Raw genomic sequence first — 25,000 nt, 5'->3', positions numbered from 1 at the left:
ATTCCTGGACAACATGGGAAGAGCTCGGTCTGCTGTCTCCAGTGCGATGTTCAGGGTCCCATTCTTTGTTCGCAGCCCATTGCTGACAAGGAATCTGGCAAAAAGAGGCAAGGTAGCCTTCAGCATGTGTTCTTGTTTCCCCATCTACACAAAAGAAATGACAATATACCTTTACTCAAAGGCTTTCCTTGAGTTGGCTCTGACACCCTAATTCTATATAACTGTTTGGAAGCTAAAGTTGCCTAATGAGCTAATGTGTTTTGTTTTCTATGAAAAAATAAATAAATGTAGGTGATTTAATAGTTAATAACAAGTATATTTTTATATAAAGGGTGATTTGTGCTACAGCGAGGACCCTGTAGCCAGGAAAAGCCGGAAGGGACGTCATCAGGGGAGAGTCAGTGAAGTCTTGACCGCGAGGCCAATCAGAGACACCGGCATCAAACTCCAGCTACAGATCCGGGACCAGATTGCCAGAGGAACCCACTGAATAAGGCGTATATTCTAGAAACCTTCCGTGAGTAGGATTCCAATTTTTACTCGGCGAAGGAAAGAAGATCAACGTCCATTGGGTACAAATGTACACCTTTTATGTTCTAGATTGTTGTTACAATTTTTTTATTGCATCCATATGGAATATTAAATTGTTTATTTACCATCTGCCAAGTCATCCCTGATAATTAGTTTAAATCTGTCTATAGTAATGTACTATTGTGGCATGTCCTGTTTTTGGTCTCCCTTTTTCTGAGGTTTAAAGATACCGTCAGGATTGGAGTGGATACAGGAAGAGCCACATCTGAATAGATCCAGGTTCAAAGTCTTCTAGGTGCCATAGAGGTCTGTTTTTGAATATATTTTTATATTGACCATTATGTCCCTACATTTTGCTGAAAGTAGGTTCTTGAAATGCAAAAACATTAGGGTAAAACAAAGCAGTAACCCAACTCATTGAATGTCAATCTGCTAACATCTGATGTCCCAACACTGCAGTTATACTGGCTCATGTGAAAACCAATCTCTGTAAGAGTCAAATGAAAGAGACATTTCCAAATGTATTAGTCATATGCACTGAGATGGCCATTTTATAAGCAAGGCAATTGGCAACAATTATTTCCCTGATAAAAAGGATGAGGTAGCAACTGGGTCCATGGAAGGTGACTGCCTTGTGCATATTAAGGAAGCCTTTTCCGTGAAAATAAACTGTATAACACAATAGCAAGTAAGGATTAGAGTGATGTGAGTGTCAATGGTTACATAATTGGAGGTACTTTGAAAATCTGAAAAGGCTCTGCTGGAATTTGGCACCAACATAGCCCCCTACAAGGCTAACCACCCATTCCCTGCATTAACCATCTTACAATATGTAGTCTACTGATAGAAGGAATCATTTACTGCAATGTGAACATTTTTATTTTTAATCATTTACTAAACAAATGGGATCCAAAGAATGAAATAATCAAAGTTTTATCCTCCAATCTAGTACAGTACTATTTATGCAGCCACACTGACATCTCACAAGTTGAACAAAACTAAAACCTGACAAATAGAGATAGGCTGCAGACTGGGATACCCTTCAGTGGACCAACAAGACAGTTCTGCATGGATGTAAATACTATATACAGAGCACCCACCTAAATAAGCTATCTGTAAGGCTTTGCAAGCTGTGTCCACGTTATAAGAAGAACTCTTTTGGCAATCCATGAAAAAATATTCAAGCATGCAACACATCTCTACTTCTCTACTTCTCTGGGAACAACAGAGCAACTAGAATTCTGCACTACAAACAACACAACCACTAATTAGTTTCCTGAGCTGAAAGAGTTAAAATTTGGGAGCAGAAGTCCTAGGTGCTCAGCAGGAGATGCAACTTCAATTGAAAATTACAGATCCTCTGTGCTGCCTGCAGCTCCATGGTGATGGAACTGGCTGCAGAGGCTGCCATCTGTCATGGAATTCGAAAAGATAAAGAGCAAAAAATGTTTTTTTGCAAGAGCAGTAAATAGTGCCAATTCAATGCAGAATCAAGCCAGCGTGTCAAAATGGAGGACATTCACATCTCTTCTTGGCATTCTCCTGCCGGCACCTGGTGTCAGGGGTTGCTAATCACTCGGTGTCATCTGTCCAAACAAGCAGTGCCACATTCTTCTTCCAACCCAGAAGCATCAGACAATACACAGTCATATTTCTGACTCAGAGAAAGTGCAGTAGTGAAACATAAAATCTGATCGCTCAGACACCCGTTAATTAATGTTGCCCCGGCTGTTCTGGCCCGCCACAGAATGCAGTCGGGGAAAGAACACCAGGTTAACAACCATGGGTCTTTTGCCAGATTTGTAGCAGCAAGAAATGTTGATTAAAAGAGTTTTAAAAATTAACGAGTCTTTGTTTTAGGGCTCCTAATTATTTTTTTCATTAAAAACAAGCCTGTCCATACTGGTTTTATATTACTAACTTGGACCGGTGACAATCTCCTGTGAGATTACACAGTAACACCAGGTGCAATAGTGCTGTTACCAGATGCAGGGCCCACCGAAGGGAACCATTAGTGATCATGCTTTGTTTGTCCAATTTTTGCTTATTAATTCTGATAGGATTATTGACGTCGGCCTTTACCGCTCAAAATTCCTCTCTTGTTTCATTTAGGTTTTTTTAATGTTGTGAATTGATCATTTTTATTACTGGGCGCATTGAAAATATAATTTACAATAAATCAAATTTCTCCTCCTGTTATAAATGACTGATGTAACAGGGGACAACGGTCTTCTGAAGCGTCTGTCTCTGATGGATGAGTGTTAATCTGGTACATTTTGGGGGTTATTTGTTAAAATGTGACAGTGGCCTGATTGGCTTTACCACAGTTATGGGAATAAGCCCATTTGACAGCATGCTGTCTGATTGTTTTCCTTAGATTATTCCTGGTGAAAATCCTTGTGTGGACAAAAGTACTGCGCTACTGAAGGTGGCATAGATTTGGGATATGCGATAGATTGACACCTACATCTGACAATTTTCAGAGTATTATCAGGGTTTAGACAATTTAAATGTAACCCCTTCCCTGCTGAGGTGATCTGTGATGTATTAAATGGCAAAAGTCTGCCAAGGATCAAAGTTGGGCACCCAATTTGACCGATGCACGTACATTGTTGCCTCCTTATCACACTGCTTCTGTTGATAATCTATGCAGTATTCTATATTGAAATATATCTACATTGTAAAAAGTGAAAAGTCTGTGGCAACAAAATCTAAACAGACAAACAGAAGAAGCTACCCAATTCAGGCACTTACTGGAACATATCAGCAGTTGCTGCAGTTTTGCTATTGTGGACATAGCAGATAGTCTGAGCAGCAACATCCATCTGACTGAAGCTTGTTATGGGAATGCCAGGATGGCTGACATATTCAATCTGCCCATACTGAGGTGGTGAGGACAGCATATACAGTAGCTCCTCAGGTTTATCCATCCCGTCAGTGGCAAGAAGGGCATCTGTAGTTAAGATGACTCTGTCTCCCTTTGACACATTAAGTGTTTTCACAAATACTGCAATGTCTCCTGTGCAGAATGACAAAAGAAGACGCAAACATGTTTGTGTCATGGTTTTCTCACAATTACCACCTTCTTGATGGTGTTGTAGATATTCTACAATATGTGATGTAATTACAGTTAAATGTAACATGTTTAACCCAGCAGCTACTGTTGCACAACCCACTTTATTCCTCTGGTCACTTTTGGGCATTTAATGATCAGTGCTTGATTGCCTTCAAACATACATTTAGGAGAAGCTGCGTACTGTATGCAGTAAACTATAGCAAGTGATAGTTATTACACAATTGTTTATTAAGTGTTGCTAATGCACAATGCATGCACCTTCTGTAAGCAGCATTATTTTCAGTGTGACCTCACCTTTCTCCATATCCTTGACTTTAATGTGAAAGTGGAGCTCTGGTGATCGGTTATCACCATCCCACAGGTGGAACGTAAAGCTGTCTTGGCTCTTTGACCCAATCGTTCCTGTGTGCACATATCTAACAAGGTTCATATCAATATCCTCCTGAGTGCATTTCATCCCAGCCTGCAGGATCACCCAGTTTTGATGTACCTGAGAGATAGATAATCATTACCGAGATGTATCAACCTACATATTATACCTTTTTGCAGATCAAACATTACATTGTACATATATATGCAGATTAACAATCAAGGCCATAACATTATTTTTCTTCAGTCTCATGCAAAACAGAAATACGTGCAGCATACAATAATTAGTCGAAGTGTGATGGTACAGAGTGGCACAGAATACTACTAAGGCCCCGATGCACAAAGCACTGTTAAGTCAGGACTCTTAACATCACGTTATCAAAATCAGTATCAGACATTATGTTGCCTGAGATTAACGCAAATCCACAAAACAAATTACATGCAAAAAACCCATCCGTTACTGATCTCATTAGAATAGGATTAATGTCATGTTATCACTGCCTTGCGTTAGCTTAACATGATTTACGTCACGCCTTTCTTACCTAAAGGTGGTGTTAGCACTGAAATACAGGGGAGAGGACTTGCTAGAGTCCCAAGTGCTATATATATCCCCTCAGACCAACCTTGGAACCACACATAGAGAAACACATGTGCTCAAAAGAAAGTACACCTGAAATACCTGGGAGATATGCTAATGATATATGCAAAGTATATTGTAATTACTCCTATTAGCATACCTGTCAGGTATCTCTAGTGCAGCAGTGAGAAAAGTGGGGGGGCGCGGCCTCCAGGGGGGGCGGGAGAATTTCTAGTGGGGGCGCGGCGGGAACAGAAATTAAGTGCTGGGGGGATCGCGTGAGGCCTCTGCAACTTCACTTACCTGATCTTTGGTGATGCGTCGCCATGGTAACCAGCGGCAAATGATGCCGCATGGTCACGTGACATCATGTTGCCATGGTAACGTGACGTCACATGACCCCGTGACGTCATTTGACGCCAGAGTCGAGGAGGAGGGGGGGCGCGAGGCAGAAGGTAAGGAGGCGGGGGGGGGGCGCAAGGCAGAAGGTAAGGAGGCGGGGGGTAAAGCGAGGCAGAAGGTAAGGAGGCGGGGGGGGCGAGGCAGAAGGTAAGGAGGCTGGGGGGGCGAGGCAGAATGTAAGGAGGCGGGGGGGCGCGAGGCAGAAGGTAAGGAGGCGGGGGGGGCGCAAGGCAGAAGGTAAGGAGGCGGGGGGCATGAGGCAGAAGGTAAGGAGGCGGGGGGGGCGCGAGGCAGAAGGAATGGAGGCGGGGGGGGCGCGAGGCAGAAGGTAAGGAGGCAGGGGGGGCGCGAGGCAGAAGATAAGGAGGCAGGGGGGGCGTGAGGCAGAAGGTAAGGAGGCAGGGGGGGGCGAGGCAGAAGGTAAGGAGGCGGGGGGGGCGCAAGGCAGAAGGTAAGGAGGCGGGGGGGGGGGGCGAGGCAGAAGGTAAGGAGGCAGGGGGGGGGGCGCGAGTTAAAAACTTTGCGCACCCCATTAAAAGGTAATGATAATCCCTGACAGATTTAAATTGTACAACACTAATATGGTTACCAGAATTTTGAACTACATGTTGAGAATTAAATATATACATCCAGCGTAAAAAAAGTCTATTCTATGGTATCTGAAAAATATCAATGACATTTTCTTTTCTTTATGACATTGGGGCTGTCAATGCTAAATGTATTTCACCGTTTTAAATATACTATGTTTTCATGTGTCTGACCAAATAAATGTCACTCCAGAGTTTCAACTCCTGAGTCAGTCACACTACATTTATTTTTCTTTTATTGTCAGGCAATGCTGCCTCTCCTATGGACGAATTCAGTGCTTGCCAAAAACCCCAGTCACAACCTGATGTGTGTTCTTAGAAAATATTAGGGAACAATTTACACAAAGAGTTATATGGCAACCAATGGGATGGAAGACAAAAATTGATAGCTTTTCCTCCTCAGTCCTCTCTAGAATCACATCCGTACGACCTCCATAGAATAAGATGGTTCAGAATCTATTCATGTTTGGAATGCTCTTCAAGTCAATATACTGTAGTGCCGACAAGTATTCTAAAACAAATCTGGGGCAATAACCAACTAGACCCAGGTACATGCTGGGTACATGCTACAACATTTCAGTGACATTTCTGCAGACAGACTAATGGCCCATCGGATTAACAGCGGGGGTCCCCGGCAGTCCCATTCAAACTGAATGGGACTGCCAGGGACCCCTGCTGTGTTAAAGCCACACAACAGTGCAACATTATTCGTCATATTTGTCAGGGGAAAATAGAGGACAATTAGTTAGATACCAAGGCTGTCCCAGTCCAGTCAGCAATTCCATGGGTATTGGGAGGGTGATATTATAAATCTCTGTAGATGCAAACATTGAACATGACTTTTCTCTTCCGTCTGCCCTAATTTTATTCCTCTATATTTTCATTTCACTCTTCCACCATCTCTGTTCTATGTCCATGTCTTTCATTATTCTTTCTTGCACTATTCTTTTTACTCCACTATAATCTTGATAGAATTCCCTGACTTATGAGGAGAGGCTAGCTAAATTAGATATACTGTATTTAAATTAAGAAAGGTGTCTAAAAGGGGATATGATAAGTATATACAAATACATTTCAGTATATGGAGCTTTCAATATATAGAGCTTTCAAAAGAACTATTCACCCCAAGGGCAATAGTAACGACACTGGGTATCCCTTAAAGCAGCAATACAAGCTTCATTTAAAAACAAATTATTACAGGTTTGAACCAGGCAGTCTCCAGAGCGGACCTGTGTTAATTTTAGCCCCCGGGACCCCTGCTTTCCGAGATACTTACGTCCGCATTTGTGTCGGTATCTGTGAAGTTTAAATGTCCCAGTCACGCGGGCCAATAGGAAGCCACACCGGATGACGTCATAACTTCCTATTGGCCCACGAGATATGGGACATTTTAACGCCACCATCTTGTTAGGCACACAGTTCCCTCGCTGCATAGACAGTAACACTCTTACTAAGGTAAGTATCTCTGGAAGTAAGGGTCCGTAGAGACAAAATGAACACAGTTCATAAAAAAAAAACAAAGAAAAAAAAACAATAAATGAAACCTGTATTGCTGCTTTTAAGGTTGGAGGAAAGGAGATTACACAGGCAAAGAAGGAAACAGTTCTTTACAATAAGGGCAGTTAAAATGTTGAATTCATTACCCATGAAGAATGTGATTGCAGATTCAATAGATGTCTTTAAAAAAAATGTTGGACATCTTTTTAGAAAGTAAAAATATACAGGGATATATAAAATAAGTAAACATGGGAAGGATGTTGATCCAGCAAAAAATCTGATTGCCAATGTTGGAGTTAGGAAGGAATTGCTTATGCGTATCGGCCAGGGGATCGTCCAGCGGCGTGGAGACAAGACGACAGAGTTGGCTATTGGTGAGGCCAGCTCACACGATGCATGCCCTAGCGGCGGCACAGGCCTAGGCAGAGGCATAGAGGTATCTGGGCGCAGGGCGGTGAGCAGGGAGAGGCCGCAACATGAGGAGAGGGAGAGGGTGTGGCTTTGGGTGGCAATGCTACCCCGGTTTGTCCCATCATGAGGGGTGGAGCGATGCTTGGCTTGATGACGTGGCCGCCCAAGGCAGCAGGGAGCAAAGGAGCATTGCCTGCAGCAGGGAATGGCTGGGGCAGGAGCACTCCCAGCCTCCGCTGAGCCCATCAGGTCAGGAGAGGAGTGCGCAGTGAATGGCAAGGGGTACCAGGACAGGACAGTGTATGGTGAGGGGTGCCAGGACAGAAGAGGACCAGGCCAGCCTCGGAGCGACGGGCGGAAGTTGTCAATACAGGAGAGGGTGGATGGTAGGAAGGGGGACAAGGAGTAGGTTGGGGATGTCATAGAGGGTAGCTCCAAGGGCGACAGGTAGGGATGGAACAACAGAGTGGGGGATCAGATGAGGGGGAGAAGGGGGTAGTGGAGGGGAGGTCATGGGGAAGGGGAGGGTGTGGTCACCTCTCCTCCCTGGCTTAGATGGGTATTGGGGGTGGGGAGGGTCAAATACAGGTTTAGTGCAGGGGGGGTGGGCTGTAGGAGGCATGAGGGGACGAGGAGATAAGTAGTCACTGGAAGGATTGGAGGTGGGTAGGCATAAGGGCAGGGGGTGCTGGAGGAGGGGGAATAATTTCTACAGTGATGGAAGAGGGGAGAGCAAGGAAAGGGTGACTTGGGTGCAGGGGGGGAGTCAATCAGTGGTTGGAGTATGGGGGGCAATAGGGGGTGGTGTGATGGGTGGTTATGGGCAAGGGTCAGGAGTTATGCACACAGGGCTGTGCCCCTGCCATTAGTGGGGCACCTGCCAGTGCCCTTGGTGGTAGTAGGGGCAGTGTAAGGAGGGATTAGTGCAGGGTGGGTTTAGCAGTCATGGTGGCGGAAGGGATAGCGGGTGGCTACAATGGCGGCACCAGTGTTGGGTTCCATGGACAGGGTGGCATCAACCAAAGGCAAGAAAAAGGAGGGAGGGGTGGATGAAGCTAGCTTTAGGGATGCTTATCTTTGTTTAGCTAGCCAGCTGGGGATGCACCTGATGGTGAGAGTTAAGGAGCAGGTATGGAAAGAGGAGTACATGGATTTGCTGATATTATTGTCGGAGAATAAGGAGCCGGAAAAGTCAGATAAAAAGAAGGATGAAAAAGCGGAGGTGGCTGAGGAGAGAAGGGAGGCCTCCAAATCGTTTGGGGACTGGTTAAAGGCCTTCACAATATTGGCCAGCTTAACTGAGGAGAAGAAGCCACAGCATTGCTCTGCCCTCTTCAAATACGGGGATACGATTTGGGAGGCCTACAAATATTATATGACTTGGGGGCGGTGGAAGTACGACAGGGACATCAGACAGAAAAGAGCTGTCAGGAAACAGTTGAGATAGACGTGAAGGACTGTGACGGGGTAACTAGGCTCAACAATAAAGGTTAAGCCCGTCTGGTTACCTCTGATCCATGTATTGGGGTTCGGGAGTGTCAGCTCTTGAGCCCAATGATTGTTAGTGCATGCTGTAAAAATGTGCGACAAAGAATTTTTGTGTTTTTACCTTTTCTGGTGTGCCAGCAAGCAGAGATTGCAGGGCTATGAGTTTCAAGGGGGGGTTTACGGACAAAGTCTTGTCAGAATGTGTCTAGGTAGTCGGGTTCCAGAGTTGTTGGATACCCTAAAAATGTACCAGGTCGGATTCTCGGATACATTGAGACTCATTGCTCTGGCAAAATCTCCCCTTGAAAACACATGTGCGACTCACCGCTAGGATTCCCTACTTCAGCACAGACCAGAAAGGTACATGGGGCATAGGGATGTGTGGTATCCCCAGATAAAATATATATTTAACTGTTGTGATGACTATTTAGTACATTCCTCCTTATATCTTGGGCTTTCTGTCCCTCATTCACTTTTTTCCACGTGATCACCTTGATTTTAATGTTATCTCCTTTTCTACTGCTCAAATTACCTGTGCCTCTTTTTTTCTCTGTCACCTATTTACTGTTTACAGGTACCTGACATGTGTGCTGCTTTGAAGCATCACTATTCTAAATTGGCACTCTGTTAGTTTCTGCATTCACCTTGATCTGCCGCTCACAGGTCTGCCGAACGGGCCGCAGACAGCTTTCCTGGGGCCCAGGACTACAGTTTCCAGTGGCAGAGGATGAGTCTATGAGGGGCTGCAGGACGGCCCAGCCAGACAGCAGAGGAGGGCTCAGCTGGCAGATATCACAGAAGTCACATCTCACTTCCGAATGGGCCCAACTTTCAGTATCGGTCTGACCCAGACAGTTATCCCTGCTCTCAACCCTGTCGGTGGCCGCACTAATGGCTCACTGTAAGAGCTCGGGTCCCATGGACTTGGTGTGCATGGATTTCCTGTGCATCGAGCCTGATGCCCGAGGTATCTGTAACGTGCTGGTCATCACGGACCATTACACGCGATATGCACAAGCTTTCCCGACCAAATAACAGAAGGCCATCACGGTGGCGAAGATACTGTGGGAAAGATACTTTGTGCATTATGGCCTGCCCAACCACCTTCATTCCAACCAAGGCCAGGATTTTGAAAGCAAACTGATTCAGGAGCTACTGAAAATCATGGACCTCATCAAGTCCCGGACAACTCTGTACCATCCGGAGTGTGATGCTCTGCCGGAGCGATTCAACAGGACATTGCTGGACATGCTCGGCACATTGAAAGTTGCTCAGAAGACAGAGTGGAGCCGACATGTGGAAGCCCCAGTATATGAGTACACCTGTACCCGACACGAGTCCACGGGATTCTCCCCATACTTTCTTATGTTTGGGCGAGAAGCCAGGCTGCCGGTGGATGTACGTCTGCGAGTGTCAACAGACGGGATACACAACGCAACACACTTCAAATACGTGCAAAGGCTTCAGGAAAACCTGAAACATACTTACCAGCAAGCCGAGAAGACCAGTGCCCTACTCAACGCCAAAAATAAGAGGCGCTATGACCACAAGGTCAGGCACCGGGAAATCCGTCCTGGAGATGCTGTGCTTCTCCGCAACCTAGGGATTCCCGGGAAGCATAAACTCGCTGACTGTTGGCGTGAAGGTGTCTTTGAGGTCGAGACACAGGTGCCGGGCCTCCTGGTCTACCATATAAAAGAAGTGGATGGCCGGGTAAGAGTCTGGCACCATAACCACCTTATCCCTATCCCACAAATGAGAGATGATGAACCAGAGATACCGGCTACACCAGTGGACAGTGAGCCGGAACAATCCAAAGCTAGCCAAGAGACTGTAAATGAAACTATCTCTGATACCACCAATGATCATGCCGACGGTGAAGAAACCGTCAACGAGACTGTAGAGGATCCTATGGAGGGACCCTCTGAAAGGGGACCCCAAAGTCATGAAGCACCTCCCGGAGGAGTTACGGGTAAAGGGCCCCGACGCACAATGCCTACAAGGGTGGCTCCAACGAGTCAACCATTGTATTCCCGAAGCCCATGCTTTATACTCAGAGAGAATTTGTAGAGATGTTTACACCCTCAATGGGAGAGGCTGAGCCTCAGGACTGTGTGCACTACTCCCCAGAAAGAGTCGCTGAAGAACTGTTCAGGTGAAGCCAGAGAGCTAGGCATCCACTCAATCGGATGACTTATGACCAAATTGGGGCACCCCACTATGAGGCTCAGCAGTGGTCACTCCATTATCATAATGTTCATTCAAATGTAAAATTTAATGTAGAATTGAGCTTATGTGCTAAGTTGTGACACCTGTAACAGCATTTTTATTATATAATTTGTGTGGTTATACTGTTATGTTATATTAAATGTTCGTAAGCTAGGATGTTGGGGTTTCACCAAGGGGCGATTATAGCCCTGGTCCCCCTCTGGGCTCCCCTTTTAGTCCCCTCAACTCAGCTAACCTCTGCTGCAGATGGGAGCGCGGCGGGTAGCACGGGTGCCAGCAGTGTGGGGAGGAAGTAGGTGGTGTCGGCGTTCCGGGAGGTGAGCGGATCACCGGCGGCTCCCGTTGCAGGGCGCCACCATTTTCTATGTGGCCGCGCATGCGCAGGGCAGTTCGCGCACGCACAGTGAGTTCCTATAGCCGGCGCCTGTCATGGAACAAGAATCACATTCCTGCCCGACCCCCCTTCTGCTTGTCAGCTCCTTAAGTTCAGCTGCAGGCATTGGTTCCACATACACACACCGTGCCTGTGTGATGTATCAATATGTTGCCCTTTCTGCCTGTGAGCAGGCAGCCAGTGAGTTGCTACAGCAACCTCTGAGCTTCTCAGTATGGGCTAGTCTGCCCCCCTCCTGTTTGTTCAAGATGGTCTGTCCCAAGGCTATTCCCTTTACCCACATTGCCCCTCACTTCCTTTCTACCCTAGAGAACAGTGAGTACAGACCTGTCTGCATCCACCCCTGGTAAGGCCTTTCTCTCTTACCATAGTCTAACCCCATAGAAGCATCCCACATAGAGAAGCACTCTCTACCTACATTACACCTACAAGTTCCTGTGTTTTCTACTCCTGCAATAAAATTAAGAAAGACATTAAGGACTTGTCATGCTTTAGAAGAGGGAGGACATGAGTTGAGCTTACTGGAATCATTCATACATCATTCGTGACCCTGGTTCCAGGAAAGTAAGAGAGAGACCGTGTATTAGAGGTCTACGCAGATGCTATCACTCACAGCCTTCATGCTACAAAAGTGCAGCTCTACACAGCTATACAGCAAACTGCTACAGCTTTCTGCAAAACAAGCAGCAGTTTAAACAGAACAGTGAAAAGATATCTGTGCCTTACAGACACTCACAGGAGCTGCTACTCCAGACTCCATGACTACACAGGGCAGCCTCTGCAACTGCACACAGTCTGCAGCTTTCACAGACAACCAGTAGCTCAAACTGCACGGCAGCCTTGCAACAAACAGTGCTTCTCTCACAATTACTAATTGCCTTTTTCTCTGTCTGAGTCCACCCGCTGCTCAGCCCCACAGTGAGGAGCCTACGGACACCTGTAAGTACAGCTACCCCAACGCTACACGCTGCAGGACACCGCTCGGCACCATCTGAGACAGACGCCCTTCGCTGACAAGGTAAAAGACCGCACGCCACACGCACTGGCAAAAGGCCTACACACACCTACAGCATGGCAGAACTCAGAGCCTGACCAGACATCACGCAGGAGAGCGATCACTCAGACACAGAGACCACCGCGCAACTGCAACAGGCGCAGGCAGGCGCAAGGCCTAAACGGAGAAGTCGCACTGACACAAAAGGCCCGCGAAAAATATGAAACTGACGTTGAAGCGCACCGCGCTAAATTAGAGAAGGCCTGGGAGGACACTGATCGTGAGATAAGTAATGTCGCAAGTGCTAGCGATCAAGAAACCCAGATTAAGCAAGCTATCACTCAGATTAAGTCAAGCCATAGACGTTACGTAACGCTGTCACAGGCATATTTCACCTATCTGACAAGAACTAACACAGAAGACAGCACGCGGGAACGCGATCTGCAAAAGGCGATTGACCTGGAGCGCGATGGCGTCGTGCAGACCGCCATCGCAGACGCCCAAAGCGAGAGAAAAGAGCTCCTCCTGGAGACCACATCGCAGCGCTCAAACACATCCAGACACTCATCAAGGTCAGCAAGATCAGCACAATCTAATGCGTCCAGCGCAAGCGCGAACGCCACCAAGGCACGAGCCACCGCAGAGGCCGCACGTGCCAGGGCCGAATATAGTCGCAGAGAAGCAGCCATAAGAGCAGGAAGAGCGCGCATAGAAGAGGAAGAACAGACAGCTGCCGCTAACGCCGCCGCTACTGCCGCTAACGCCGCCGCTAACGCCGCCGCTACTGCAGCAACCACTGCGCGTAGGAAGGCCGAATTTGATGCGGAACTAGAGGCACTTAATCAAGAGAAGGAAGCCGCCGCCGCTATAGCCCAAGCCGAAGTCCTAGAAGCAGCCGCGCAACAGGACGGTGGGGAGCAACCGTACAGACGGATTGCCTCAGAGGATCTGGCCCGACGCACTGAAGACTACGTAAGGAGCCTCTTCAGTGTAAACACCAGCGCACCATCTCAACACGGATGGAGCGACCCCACAGATACCGAAGACCTGCTAGGCCCACGAGGAGAAGATGCCGTTCCTGCAATGGCACATGCTGCCTGGGATAGCCACAGCCACAAGAGTGATCCACACGCCAGCGCGCACACGGATGCACCACAACAGGCTCGCAATCCAGGTACACCCACGCGGGAGAAAACAGCCCCTCACACTGGCCAGCAGCCATCACGCATCCACGCCAAGGAAGAGGCGACCGCACAGACCGTCCCAGCAACTACCTCAGAATGGGGCAAACGCGCCGATGTCTCAGGTCTGACAGACATAGCCAAGTACATGATCCGGCGCGACTTGGTGCACGCAGGACTCATCAGCTTCGACGACCGCCCTGAGAACTACCGGACGTGGAAGTTCACGTTCAAAGACGCAATCGACAGCTTGGACTTCTCAGCAAGGGAAGAGCACAACCTGTTAGTCAAGTTCCTGGGGAACGTATCCAGGGAGCAAGCGCAGAGACTTCGGACGGCAAACGCGCATCAACCCCAAGTAGGTCTTGACCTAGTGTGGGAAAGGCTAGAAGAGTCCTATGGCAGCCCCGAAGCAGTCGAAGATTCACTCTTCAAAAGAATCGAGAGCTTCCCCAAGATCACAACTAAAGACTACTCGAAGTTACGAGATCTTGGAGACCTGCTGCAAGAACTGGAGTTCGCAAGGAAAGACCATTCCTTAATAGGTCTCAACGCCCTAGATTCAGCTCGTGGAGTGAGACCCATCCTGGAGAAGCTACCCTTCAACCTCCAAGAAAGGTGGCTTTCACAAGGTTCCAAATACAAAAGGGAGAAGCAGGTTGTCTTCCCCCCATTCTCATTCTTCGTGAGCTTCATCCGCGAAGCGGCAAGGACAAGGAACGATCCCAGTTTCATCTTAGGTGCGCAAACCACATACAGTGCGAGCAGCCTGAAGAACGAGAGACCAGCGACGAGATATGGTAACCCCCAAACACCCATCTCGGCCCGCAGGACGGACGTGCCTCCCACGACCCAAACTACTCCCGATCAGTCGGTCGCCGGAGACAAGGAACCAAGGGACCCAAACAGGGAATGTCCCATACACAAGAAGCCACACCCACTCAACAAGTGCTTTGGGTTCAGGATGAAGTCCTTAGAGGAACGCAAGAGGTTACTTGGAGAATTCGGAGTTTGCTTCAAGTGCTGCGGTTCCACGACTCACCTAGCCAGGGACTGTAAAGAAGAGATCAAATGCACGAGAGTGACAAGCACGTGACAGCATTACACCCAGAGGCGATGACACTCCACCAACTCAAGAACCCATCCTCCGTAGTGGAGCATGGCGGGGAGAAAGAAGAAGGAGAGTCGACATCCGTCACATCTCAGCGCACTGAGGTTTGCGGAAAACAATGTGACAAAATGTCCTGCTCCAAAATATGCCTTGTCGCAGTGCACCCCCAGGGACAACCTGAGAAGGCTATTCGGATGTACGCAATCCTCGACGACCAGAGCAACCGATCACTGGTCAGGTCAGAGTTCTTCGACATGTTTAACATACAAGATGGTGCTTCTCCTTACACTCTCAGAACGTGCGCAGGGCAAATGGAGACCACAGGGAGAAGAGTGAATGGCTACACCATATGCTCAATAGACGGCAAAGTGAACATACCCCTTCCCACACTCATCGAGTGCAACCACATGGCCACAAACAGGGATGAGATACCCACCACCAGACGTGGCACTCCATTACCCCCACCTCAAAGGAATAGCCAACCACATCCTGCCATTGGAACAAGACGCCAAGATCCTGCTGCTGCTCGGTAGGGACATCATGAGGGTACATAAAGTCCGTAAACAGCATAACGGACCCCACAACGCGCCATACGCCCAAAGACTCGACCTAGGATGGGTGATAGTGGGCAACTCGTGCACTAACAAAGAGCACGGGCAAGACTACGTTGATGCCCGCAGAATGGAGGTGACAGAATGTGGACACACATCTCTCTCTGAACCATGTCTTGGCCATCTCCAAGTGACCGAAGGTCCAAGTGAAGGGGAAAGACAAGGTCATACCCCTGAGACCAACAAAGACATCCTCACGCTGATGGGATGCGACAATGGCTTAGGATGCTCAGCAGTCCAGACAGCCAAGATGATGAGTCGATTCCACCGAAGGAAGAGAGTAACCTCCCAAAGGTGACCGACAAAGGGATCGTCTTAAAAACAACAAACAATCAGACAATGCTCCCGCGAGCAAGGGCACAATTAAGACGTACAGTTGTTCCTCCCCACAGAGTATCAAGCAACAGAGCAACCAATTGCCACGGCTGGCATAGCCACAAAAGATTGCGCCCCACAGGCGAAGCCACAGTGTCAAAAGGACTGTTCGTTCAAACACGTAAGAGGGGACAGTTGCAGAGACATTTCCCAAAAGGATTTACAAGGACAAAAGAGACTGTTCTTCGTCATGTCCAGGGAGAAAACAACCTCCCGATGGCAGTCAACAAAGAAACACAAAAGCGTTTCACCAAACTACGCGGAGATGTTCTCGTGCAAGAGAAATGTACCGATGAACTACGGAGCACAGCGTTCCAGACAACAAGGAACGATGACAAACAAACACCATCGAGGGAAGATAGAGGATTCCCGAGGTTAACTGTCAAGGAGCTCTCTAAAGACGGACTAAGCAGTCGGGTGACTCCGCTACCATTCCGTTCACCAAGGAGGCGCTTCCCAAACAATGGAGAACATGCCATCTCTAGGTTCACCTCGCACCTCTGCGGCCCACAAAGGGAACCAGGGACCAAAAACAACTTTGTGGTCTTCATCCAGAAGATATTCTTTACCGGCCACGCAAAGCCAGCACCTCTAATGGAGGAAGGCGAAGAATGTCGGTACCTCCAATCACCTGGGGCCTACCACCCTCAGGAACCCGATCAAATCCGGGTAATGTTCAACCCCAGCGCTCAGCTTCAGGGAGTCTCCCTGAACGACGCCCCCTTCAGTGGATTACATTCGACAACCAGTTTTCCAGGGACAGTAATCCGCTCCCACAAGGAGCCAAAAGCCCTCTCCTTCTGCCAAATGCCAGGTGATAGAGCAACAGGCTGCCACGGCTGGTGTACCTACAAGGGGATACACTCTGTGGGTGAAACTACAGAGACGAAAGGACTGTTCTCTTACAAGACTAAAAGGAAACAGTGCCAGAGACTTTTATACAAAGACATTGTGGTGCAACCAGCAAACCTGGAGCTGTGCATCCACCCTGCATCCTTTGCCAAAGAACCTTGGCCATGGGACCTTGATACCAGTGATACCGGCCGGTGTCACATCGCTATGTGGACATGGACTCTTGTATTGCTTGAGAATGTGATGTTATCTTTGTTATGCATTGCACATATGTTCCACATATTCCAGTTATATAGTGGTATCTCCAGATACCAGACGGGGAGTGTCATGGAACAAGAATCACATTCCTGCCCGACCCCCCTTCTGCTTGTGAGCTCCTTAAGTTCAGCTGCAGGCATTGGTTCCACATACACACACCGTGCCTGTGTGATGTATCAATATGTTGCCCTTTCTGCCTGTGAGCAGGCAGCCAGTGAGTTGCTACAGCAACCTCTGAGCTTCTCAGTATGGGCTAGTCTGCCCCCCTCCTGTTTGTTCAAGATGGTCTGTCCCAAGGCTATTCCCTTTACCCACATTGCCCCTCACTTCCTTTCTACCCTAGAGAACAGTGTGTACAGACCTGTCTGCATCCACCCCTGGTAAGGCCTTTCTCTCTTACCATAGTCTAACCCCATAGAAGCATCCCACATAGAGAAGCACTCTCTACCTACATTACACCTACAAGTTCCTGTGTTTTCTACTCCTGCAATAAAATTAAGAAAGACATTAAGGACTTGTCATGCTTTAGAAGAGGGAGGACATGAGTTGAGCTTACTGGAATCATTCATACATCATTCGTGACCCTGGTTCCAGGAAAGCGCCCATTGCCAGAAGATCGCATATGCGCATGAGCGCGGCCAATTACTTGACAGGGCTCCAGGGGGGACTACAAGCCCCATAATGCACTGGGGCTGGAGATCAGGTGGCCCAGAGCAGCCAATAGGGCTGTAGGATTCCCTGCACAGAATCAGATACATATAGTGAGCAAAGACATGCCAGGCAGTCGGATATGGGACAAGGAAGGGGTAGGTTGTGTGTGCAGGTGTCTGTGGCACTTGCACTAGTCCAGATACACCCTGTTAGGCCCCAGATAGGCCCCGACTCTCCTTTCAGCTTGTGGTTGCTGCAGAGACAGGCCCAGTAGTTAGGGACACTGCCCTTATAGCACCAGAGATAGCGGCACAGACAGGACGCGGCTGCGCCCTGGTGTTAGGTGGTCTGGGACCGAGCCACCACCTACAGCAAAGGACATTCTTCATGGTGACACCATCCAACATAGAGGCGGAGGCGTCGCGGTTCCTCACTCCGGATCCATGGATCCCATCGTTACCATCTGTGCGCCTGGCTGTGGGAGCACCCGGCAGGTACCCAACTCACCAGTGCACCAACTCAACACTTTAGTGGGGCAGCGCTGTCTCACACATTTGGGTGGGTTGGCTCTTTGGGGGACACTGGGATGGTTTGGTGCCAGGAGCACATCAGTATATTGGGGTAAACCCCACCGGGGTATGGACAAGGTGTTGGGGAGGCACTTTGAGGGGCTATGGCCCTGCGAGGCCTAGTGTTACGTTTGTGGCACTAATGTATGTTGTGTACGATTATTCTTATGTCATTAGTAAAAAAATTGTGTATTGTTTATATGTGTCCTGTAACGGGGTCATTCTACACTATAGAATCCCGTACAGGTGGAGGCGCTACCAAGCATCCCTCAGGTACACCCCAGGTTCCCAGTAGAGGAGGCTCAGATCTCCTGGGCACCATCAGGTATTGCACCACATTCACACACCGTAGCCACACATCTCCCAGGGGTTGAGGGAAAGTGCGCTATATATATAAAAGCTTGTAGCCAGGTCTCCTTCGAATAACATTCCCTGGCCTTGGTTCCACTGTAAGTCCCTTTAAAGTGTGGGCATGATTCCTGTGGGGTCTGTTCTAACGTTCAGTGTGTAATGTTATATTGTTCAGAAGGTATGAGCAATAAAGTTCAGGAGTAGCTCTCATTGTAATGAGGGGGTCTATGACAAGAATAGGCCAGCTAACTTGCCATTCCCGAGGGAAGGAGGGGAGTGTTATAGGTATCTATAGAGTAGAGTAAGGGTTAGTGGGGTGAGAGTCTGGGATAGCCATCAGAGAGTGAAGGTCTTCTGGAAGAGATGCCAGAGTATGCAGATGTTGAAGAGACTTCTTCTGCTAGAGAAGTGACTGAGACCTAGTTCCTAGGGGATAGGGTACAGTTGATATGTGATCCAGTGCATGTACCTCATTACTAAATAAACCTCAGCCATACCAACAACTGTTGTAGTCCTTGAAGCATGACTAGTGAAAGAAGAAGTGTCCATGAGGTTCATCCAGAAGCCTACAGATCCTCTTGGACTGGAGGCGCTGACCACTAAAGAACCACTATGCGCTTGTCCTGATGTCCTCTCCATACCATCGCTGAGATCTCCTGCCTCCTGTTTACCAACCAGGTATGATACAGTAGCCACATAACACAGTGGTAGCAGCACATTTCCCAGAGGGTGGGGGAAAGAGGGCTATATATATATAGATGTAACCAGGTCCCCTCTGGTCCCTCGGTCTTCCGTTCCCCACCCCTTACCTTCTGTGCCAGGGGGATGTTGCGGGGAGGGCGACGGACTCACCGGCAGCATCCTCCACAGGGCGCCGCCATCTTTGCTGTGTCCGCGCCTTCGCGGAGGCTCGCGCATGCGCAGACGCGTTTCGGTGGCCATTACAGTGAGGGATCAGTGGCAGCAGAGGCGCTCCATAGCGCAGGGCCGGCACAGAGTCGCGCATGCGCAGTTAGCGGTGGCCATTACAATGTCACGCAAGCGCAGGATACATAGCGCATGCGGCCCCAATGCAAAAGAGGCCTGCAAGGGACTACAAGCCCCAGAGTAGATAGGGACAGGAAACTATGTGGCCGTGAATCATCCAATAGGGCTGGGAGATCCTTCTGCCAGAAAGGATACATTGTTGCGTGGAGTCAGGAAGCTGACAGTGGAGCACATGAGTCAGTAAGAGCTGGGAGTGAGACAGGGGAGGTTGTGTGTGCAGGGGTCAGGGACCCACTGAACTAGGCCCATAATCCACTAGGCCCCCAGCTAGGCACTGAGACATTGTATGAGTTTGTTGCTGCTGTAGGGAAGGCCCTTGTAGTTAGGGACTTTGCCCTTTAGCAGTAAGTTAGAGTTCAGGGACACAACTGCAGTGCTGCGCGGCCCTGATGGTTGTGGTCTGAGACCAGACCCCTAAGAAGAGAGAGAATGTTGCAGAGTGGGATTCCCCAGCGGACAGCTCTCGCGTGGAGATCCCGTCGCTGAGGAGATCGCGGATCGGCAGATCCTTTGCGAAGAGATCAGCGGGCCCAGGTGCTGGCGCACTGGGCAGGTATCGTAACTAAGTGCACCAACAGAGTACAAACACATTGTGGGCAGCGCTGTCTCACATACCAGGGAGGTTTGGTGAGGGACTTTGGGGTGCTGTGGACACGATGTGGGGTACATGGTGTGGGGTTATAGCCCTGCGAGGCGACCGGGTGGTTGTATTATTAGGGGTACAGAGTGATACTGTTGCTAATGTTATTGTCTGTTGCCTATATAGTAACTGTTATATTGTGGGTCTGTTACAGTAAAGCCCCTTTCTATTTTTACAACGCTGTGTGGTTCATTGTAATTGTGTCCTGTGAGGGGCTGCTTCCACTCTGTTGGGATCCCTCAGAGGTGGAGGCACTGCACCATTTATAAGAGTAATTCACCCCAGGCTCCCAGCGGCGGAGGCTTAGGCTCCTGTGAGCCAACAGGTAAAGGGCAGCACCAGTAGCTATTTACAGCCACCCCCCTGATCTCACTTAGGGGTGGGGGAAACAGAGCTATATATATATATATATATATATATATATAGTTTTATTTTGGCATCAACTGTCAGCTTACTTATATGTGGAAAAATGTCTCTCTTTCCAAGTGAAAATCTTACCACAAAAGTAAAACACATATTGCGGTGAAACTGAAAATACAACTTAGTCGAAAAGGTAAAAATATGGCTATTGTGCTCACTTGCCCACAGAGAAACAAGTGCTGTGTTACATGCATCACACTGTACCACCAAACACTGTCATATATACTTTTTTTCATTTGTATAATTTAGGGAGTAGAATCTATTTAATTAATTTCTGTTTTAACATTTCTATTTTTTTCCCAATCTTTTAAGCATAAGTTCGCAAAAAATTTTTTGTTTGTGAACCACAAAGTTCCACCAGTTTATTATAAAAATACATATGTTAAAACAAAACAGAAATTCGAACCTTTTCTAGGTTTTGGATCGTATTTGACTTGGTTTAGAAAATGTGTTCCAAAGTGAAACCAGTGAACTTGCCCATATTTAATACAAATACTGCATACATAGCAGAGAACACGTTTATTTGAGAATCCAAATACCACAAACCTTCATCTGAAGCTGCCCTTCGTCTGGATTCTTCTCAAATACATAGTACATTTTCTCCCTGGAGGTATCCTTATCTTCTGCTGACAGAATGGCACTTGAAATAATACACGTTTCGCCCATGCTCAACACTACTTCACAATTTCTTGAAAACAAAAAACAGCAATTAATTAATTAATTTATATATATATATATATATATATATATATAAATATATATATATATATAAATAAAACACAAAACAACAGAGACAGAGGGCGCAAAAATTGGTAGTATGGGAAATTAAGCTACAAATGTACAAATTAGTTAATGGAGTCCTTGTTGTGTAAATAGATCCCAATGGAGTATAGTCCTGTGAATAACAGGAAAAATAGCCACATATGGTGAAGTACTGATAAAAAGGTATATTTGCACAACAGATGTGAGCTACTTACAGTGTAAAATCAGCAGTGTGGGTGTTTGCCACCACATAGGCAATCAGACAAACATATGAACAGACACAGCGTCTTTCTTTCCCCTATGATGTGCTCAGGTATAGCTGTTAGACTCCTTGAGCCCAAATCTCGCGGTTTTCCTCTCCTCGTCTCGTTTCCATGACATCAGGCGGCCTGACGTCACGGAAATGAGAAGAGGAGAGGAAAGACTGCACATCGGAGGGGAACGAAAGACCCATTAACCAATTTGTACATTTGTACCTTAATTTCCTATACTACCTATTTTTGCGCCTTCTGTCTATTGTAGATAGTTTTGTGTTCTATATATATATAAAATCACAAAAATGTTCAGGGCACTCTAAATGAGTCAATGCAAGACAAATAACTTATGTTATTACTCCGGGTGCTAGCAGTGCAGCCAGGATCACCAGCCAGCAACAAAAATAGATAGGACGGGAATCAAAGAAATCCGCAGCACTCACTCTTGAATGTCCAAAATACAAAAGTTTAATCCATCAAAAAAACATCAGGGGTAAATACAAGAAAAATGGAGCGACGTTTCTGACCTCCCGGTCCTTTCTCAATCCCTACAACATTGTGCATAACACTGGGTCTAAATATTGTGTCTGAAACAGTACAATTTGGCGCCAAAACGCTGTTGGCCCTCCTATGGTGGCACGACTAGGACACTGTGTATGACCACTGTGTGTAAAAAAACAGAACTCTCTGTCCTGCAGATCTTGGGAAGGGGGAATGAAGGTATGGGCTTAAACTTACAGTATTGTAGAATTGGCTGTAAGCACTTTGTGAGTGGAGCACTTTGAACTGAGAGTTTGCATTCTACCTGACCTGATTATAGATCTGCAGGACGGAGAGTTCCGTTTTTTTACACACAGAGGTAATACATACACAGTGTCCTAGTTGCAGGGACGCCAACAGAAATAATGGGGCCCAGGACAAATGAAAGGAGCAGGATGGGTGGGTGGGTTAGTGACTGGGTGGGTTACTTTATTGACTGACATTTAGTGACTGGTGGGTGACAGTGACTGGGTGGGTGACAGTGACTGGGTGGGTGACAGTGACTGGGTGGGTGACTGAGTGGGTGGGTTAGTGACTTTTAATGACTTGGTTAGTGACGGTTAGTGAGTTTAGTGACGGACAGGGTGGGTGGATTGGTGGGTAGTGACTGACAGGGTGGGTGGATTGGTGGTTAGTGACTGACAGGGTGGGTTAGTGACTGGGTGGGTGACTGACTGGGTGGGTGACTGGGTGGGTGGGTGACTGGGTGGGTACCTGGGTTAATGAATAACAAAAGACAGGGGTGCCCAATGCTACATCCAATTGATAAAACATATAAAGTAATAAGTATAAAGTTTAAATACTTCAATAATATTATTATCATTGAAGTATTTAAACTTTATACTTATTACTTTATATGTTTTGTCAATTGGATGTAGCATTGGGCACCCCTGTCTTTTGTTGTATACATTTGCCACGCCCAGTAGCACTCTTTTTGACATAGATTTATATTCATGATGTGGTGGGTTAATGAATAACATTTAGTGACTGGGTGGGTGGGTGACAGTGACTGGGTGGGTTTGGTGGGTGACTGAGTGGGTGGGTGACTGGGTGGGTGGGTTAGTGACTGGGTGGGTGACAGTGACTGTGTGGGTGACAGTGACTGGGTGGGTGACTGGGTGGGTTTGGTGGCTGACTGAGTGGGTGGGTTACTGAGTGGGTGGGTTAGTGACTCGGTAGGTGACAGTGACTGGGTGACAGTGACTGGGTGGGTGGGTTGAGTGACTGGGTGGGTGACAGTGACTGGGTGAGTGACAGTGACTGGGTGGGTGACAGTGACTGGGTGGGTGGCAGTGACAGGGTGACAGTGACTGGGTTGAGTGACTTGACTTACCTTGACTGGGTGGGTGCTGCTTCCTGCTTCCTTGCCGCCAGACGCTTCCCCCCTGCCCCGATATCCCAGCGGCAGCTGCCTGGGGTGACAGGTGGGCTCAGGGGAGGGGGCACGGGAGGTGGGCTCGGGGGGCATGCGGGGTGCACGGGAGGTTGGCGGCTGGGAGGGCGAGACTGGCTGGCTGGGACAGGATGTGAGCGCGGGGGAAGCTGGGTTGGTGCTTCCCCTCCATCGCACGTTGGGAGCGGGGGGGGGGGGGGGAGCGAGCAGGGCCAGAGGCAGCAGGCCGGACATCCTGCTTGCCCTGCGCATGTGCGCCAGGACCTCGGCTCTGCGCATGCGCACAGGGAATCGCCGGCATTTAAAAAAAAAAAAAATTCTTTAAATTTAATTAACTGGCGCCCGGCCGCACAGGGGGCCTAGGATGCCGGTACCTTCCCCCCCCCCCCCTGTTGGCGGCCCTGCCTAGTTGGACCACCATAGGGGGGCTAGCAGCGTTTTGGTGCCAAATTGTTTCAGGCACTATATTTAGACCCAGTGTGATGCACAATGTCGTAGGGGCTTGAGAAAGGACCGGGAGGTCCATTTTTCTTGTATTTACCCCTGATGTTTTTTTGATGGATTAAACCTTTGTATTTTGTACATTGAAGAGTGAGTGCTGCGGATTTCTTCGATTCCCGTAAAAAATAAATATATATATATATATGTAAATATATGTATGTATGTACGTGTTAGCCAAGCGGTAATAATCAAAAAGGAATAGATGATACCGTTCTGTGGCTAACAAATTGCTTTTATTTGTGCGCGCTTTCAAGATATACTGATATACAGTATATATAATAGAATTGTAATTTAACCCATTAAAAAAATGTGTTGTGAGATCATACTGGAAGTTGAACAATTAGGAGGATTTATAGCCAATTGTTGTACTGGCAATTACATAATTCCTCCACATTTCTGAGATACTGCATTATTGTAAAAGTAAGTTTCTTTTTTATTCTATACCATTATCCTTCTGAGAGTAGGGTTGCCAGCTCTCCTGAATTTTGTAGGACTGTTCTGAATTTTCTAGTCAATGTCAACTCTGGTCTTTTGATTGTGTGTGTGTGCTATACGGTGGAGGGTTTTTAGTCACCTTTTCACCCACTATAACCTAAATAATGTGTGGTGAAGACCTACCCAAAGTCTTAAGTTGCAAAGTCAGTACAACCAACCTTACAATGATGAGACCCACAAGGTTGAAACAGTCTATCTGTGAGTGGGTTTACTGGCTTTGCATCTCATCCCAGGCTAAACAGCGAGCATTGGCTTAAGGGTGCCATGTAATAATGGCTTTAAGACAAAAGGTGGCACTGTGTGCTCATTTGCATGTCATTTCCCAGAATCCCTTGCTGCAGTGGAAGCACTGTATGCTAGGTGATAATGGTGAAAAGCAGGGTTGCAGACCTGTCTAAGACATGTGAATGTGCTCACACATTTAATATTTTCAT

At 47.7% G+C, this 25,000-nt stretch overlaps 1 protein-coding gene across 3 annotated transcripts in view; it reads right to left on the bottom strand.

Annotated features, from left to right (window-relative positions):
- Window positions 1-25,000, bottom strand: part of FREM1 (FRAS1 related extracellular matrix 1) — a 204,673-nt gene that overhangs the window by 58,605 nt on the left and 121,068 nt on the right. For 2 of the 3 annotated variants that reach the window (XM_075595856.1, XM_075595864.1), the window contains exons 22-25: window positions 21,168-21,309; window positions 3,902-4,097; window positions 3,286-3,550; window positions 1-94 (exon numbers count right to left, since the gene is read on the bottom strand). The exon at window positions 1-94 is cut by the window's left edge and continues 321 nt beyond it. In XM_075595856.1, coding sequence (XP_075451971.1) covers window positions 1-94; window positions 3,286-3,550; window positions 3,902-4,097; window positions 21,168-21,309 — 697 coding nt within the window. Of the gene's footprint in view, window positions 145-3,285; window positions 3,551-3,901; window positions 4,098-21,167; window positions 21,310-25,000 lie in introns of all 3 variants that reach the window. The other variant, XM_075595870.1, reaches the window with a different exon arrangement.

The sequence above is a fragment of the Ascaphus truei genome, chromosome 1 (genome assembly GCF_040206685.1).
Source record: "Ascaphus truei isolate aAscTru1 chromosome 1, aAscTru1.hap1, whole genome shotgun sequence".
Taxonomy (NCBI): domain Eukaryota; kingdom Metazoa; phylum Chordata; class Amphibia; order Anura; family Ascaphidae; genus Ascaphus; species Ascaphus truei.
Note: the sequence above shows the minus strand (reverse complement) of the source record. Positions and strands in the feature narration are given on the sequence as shown.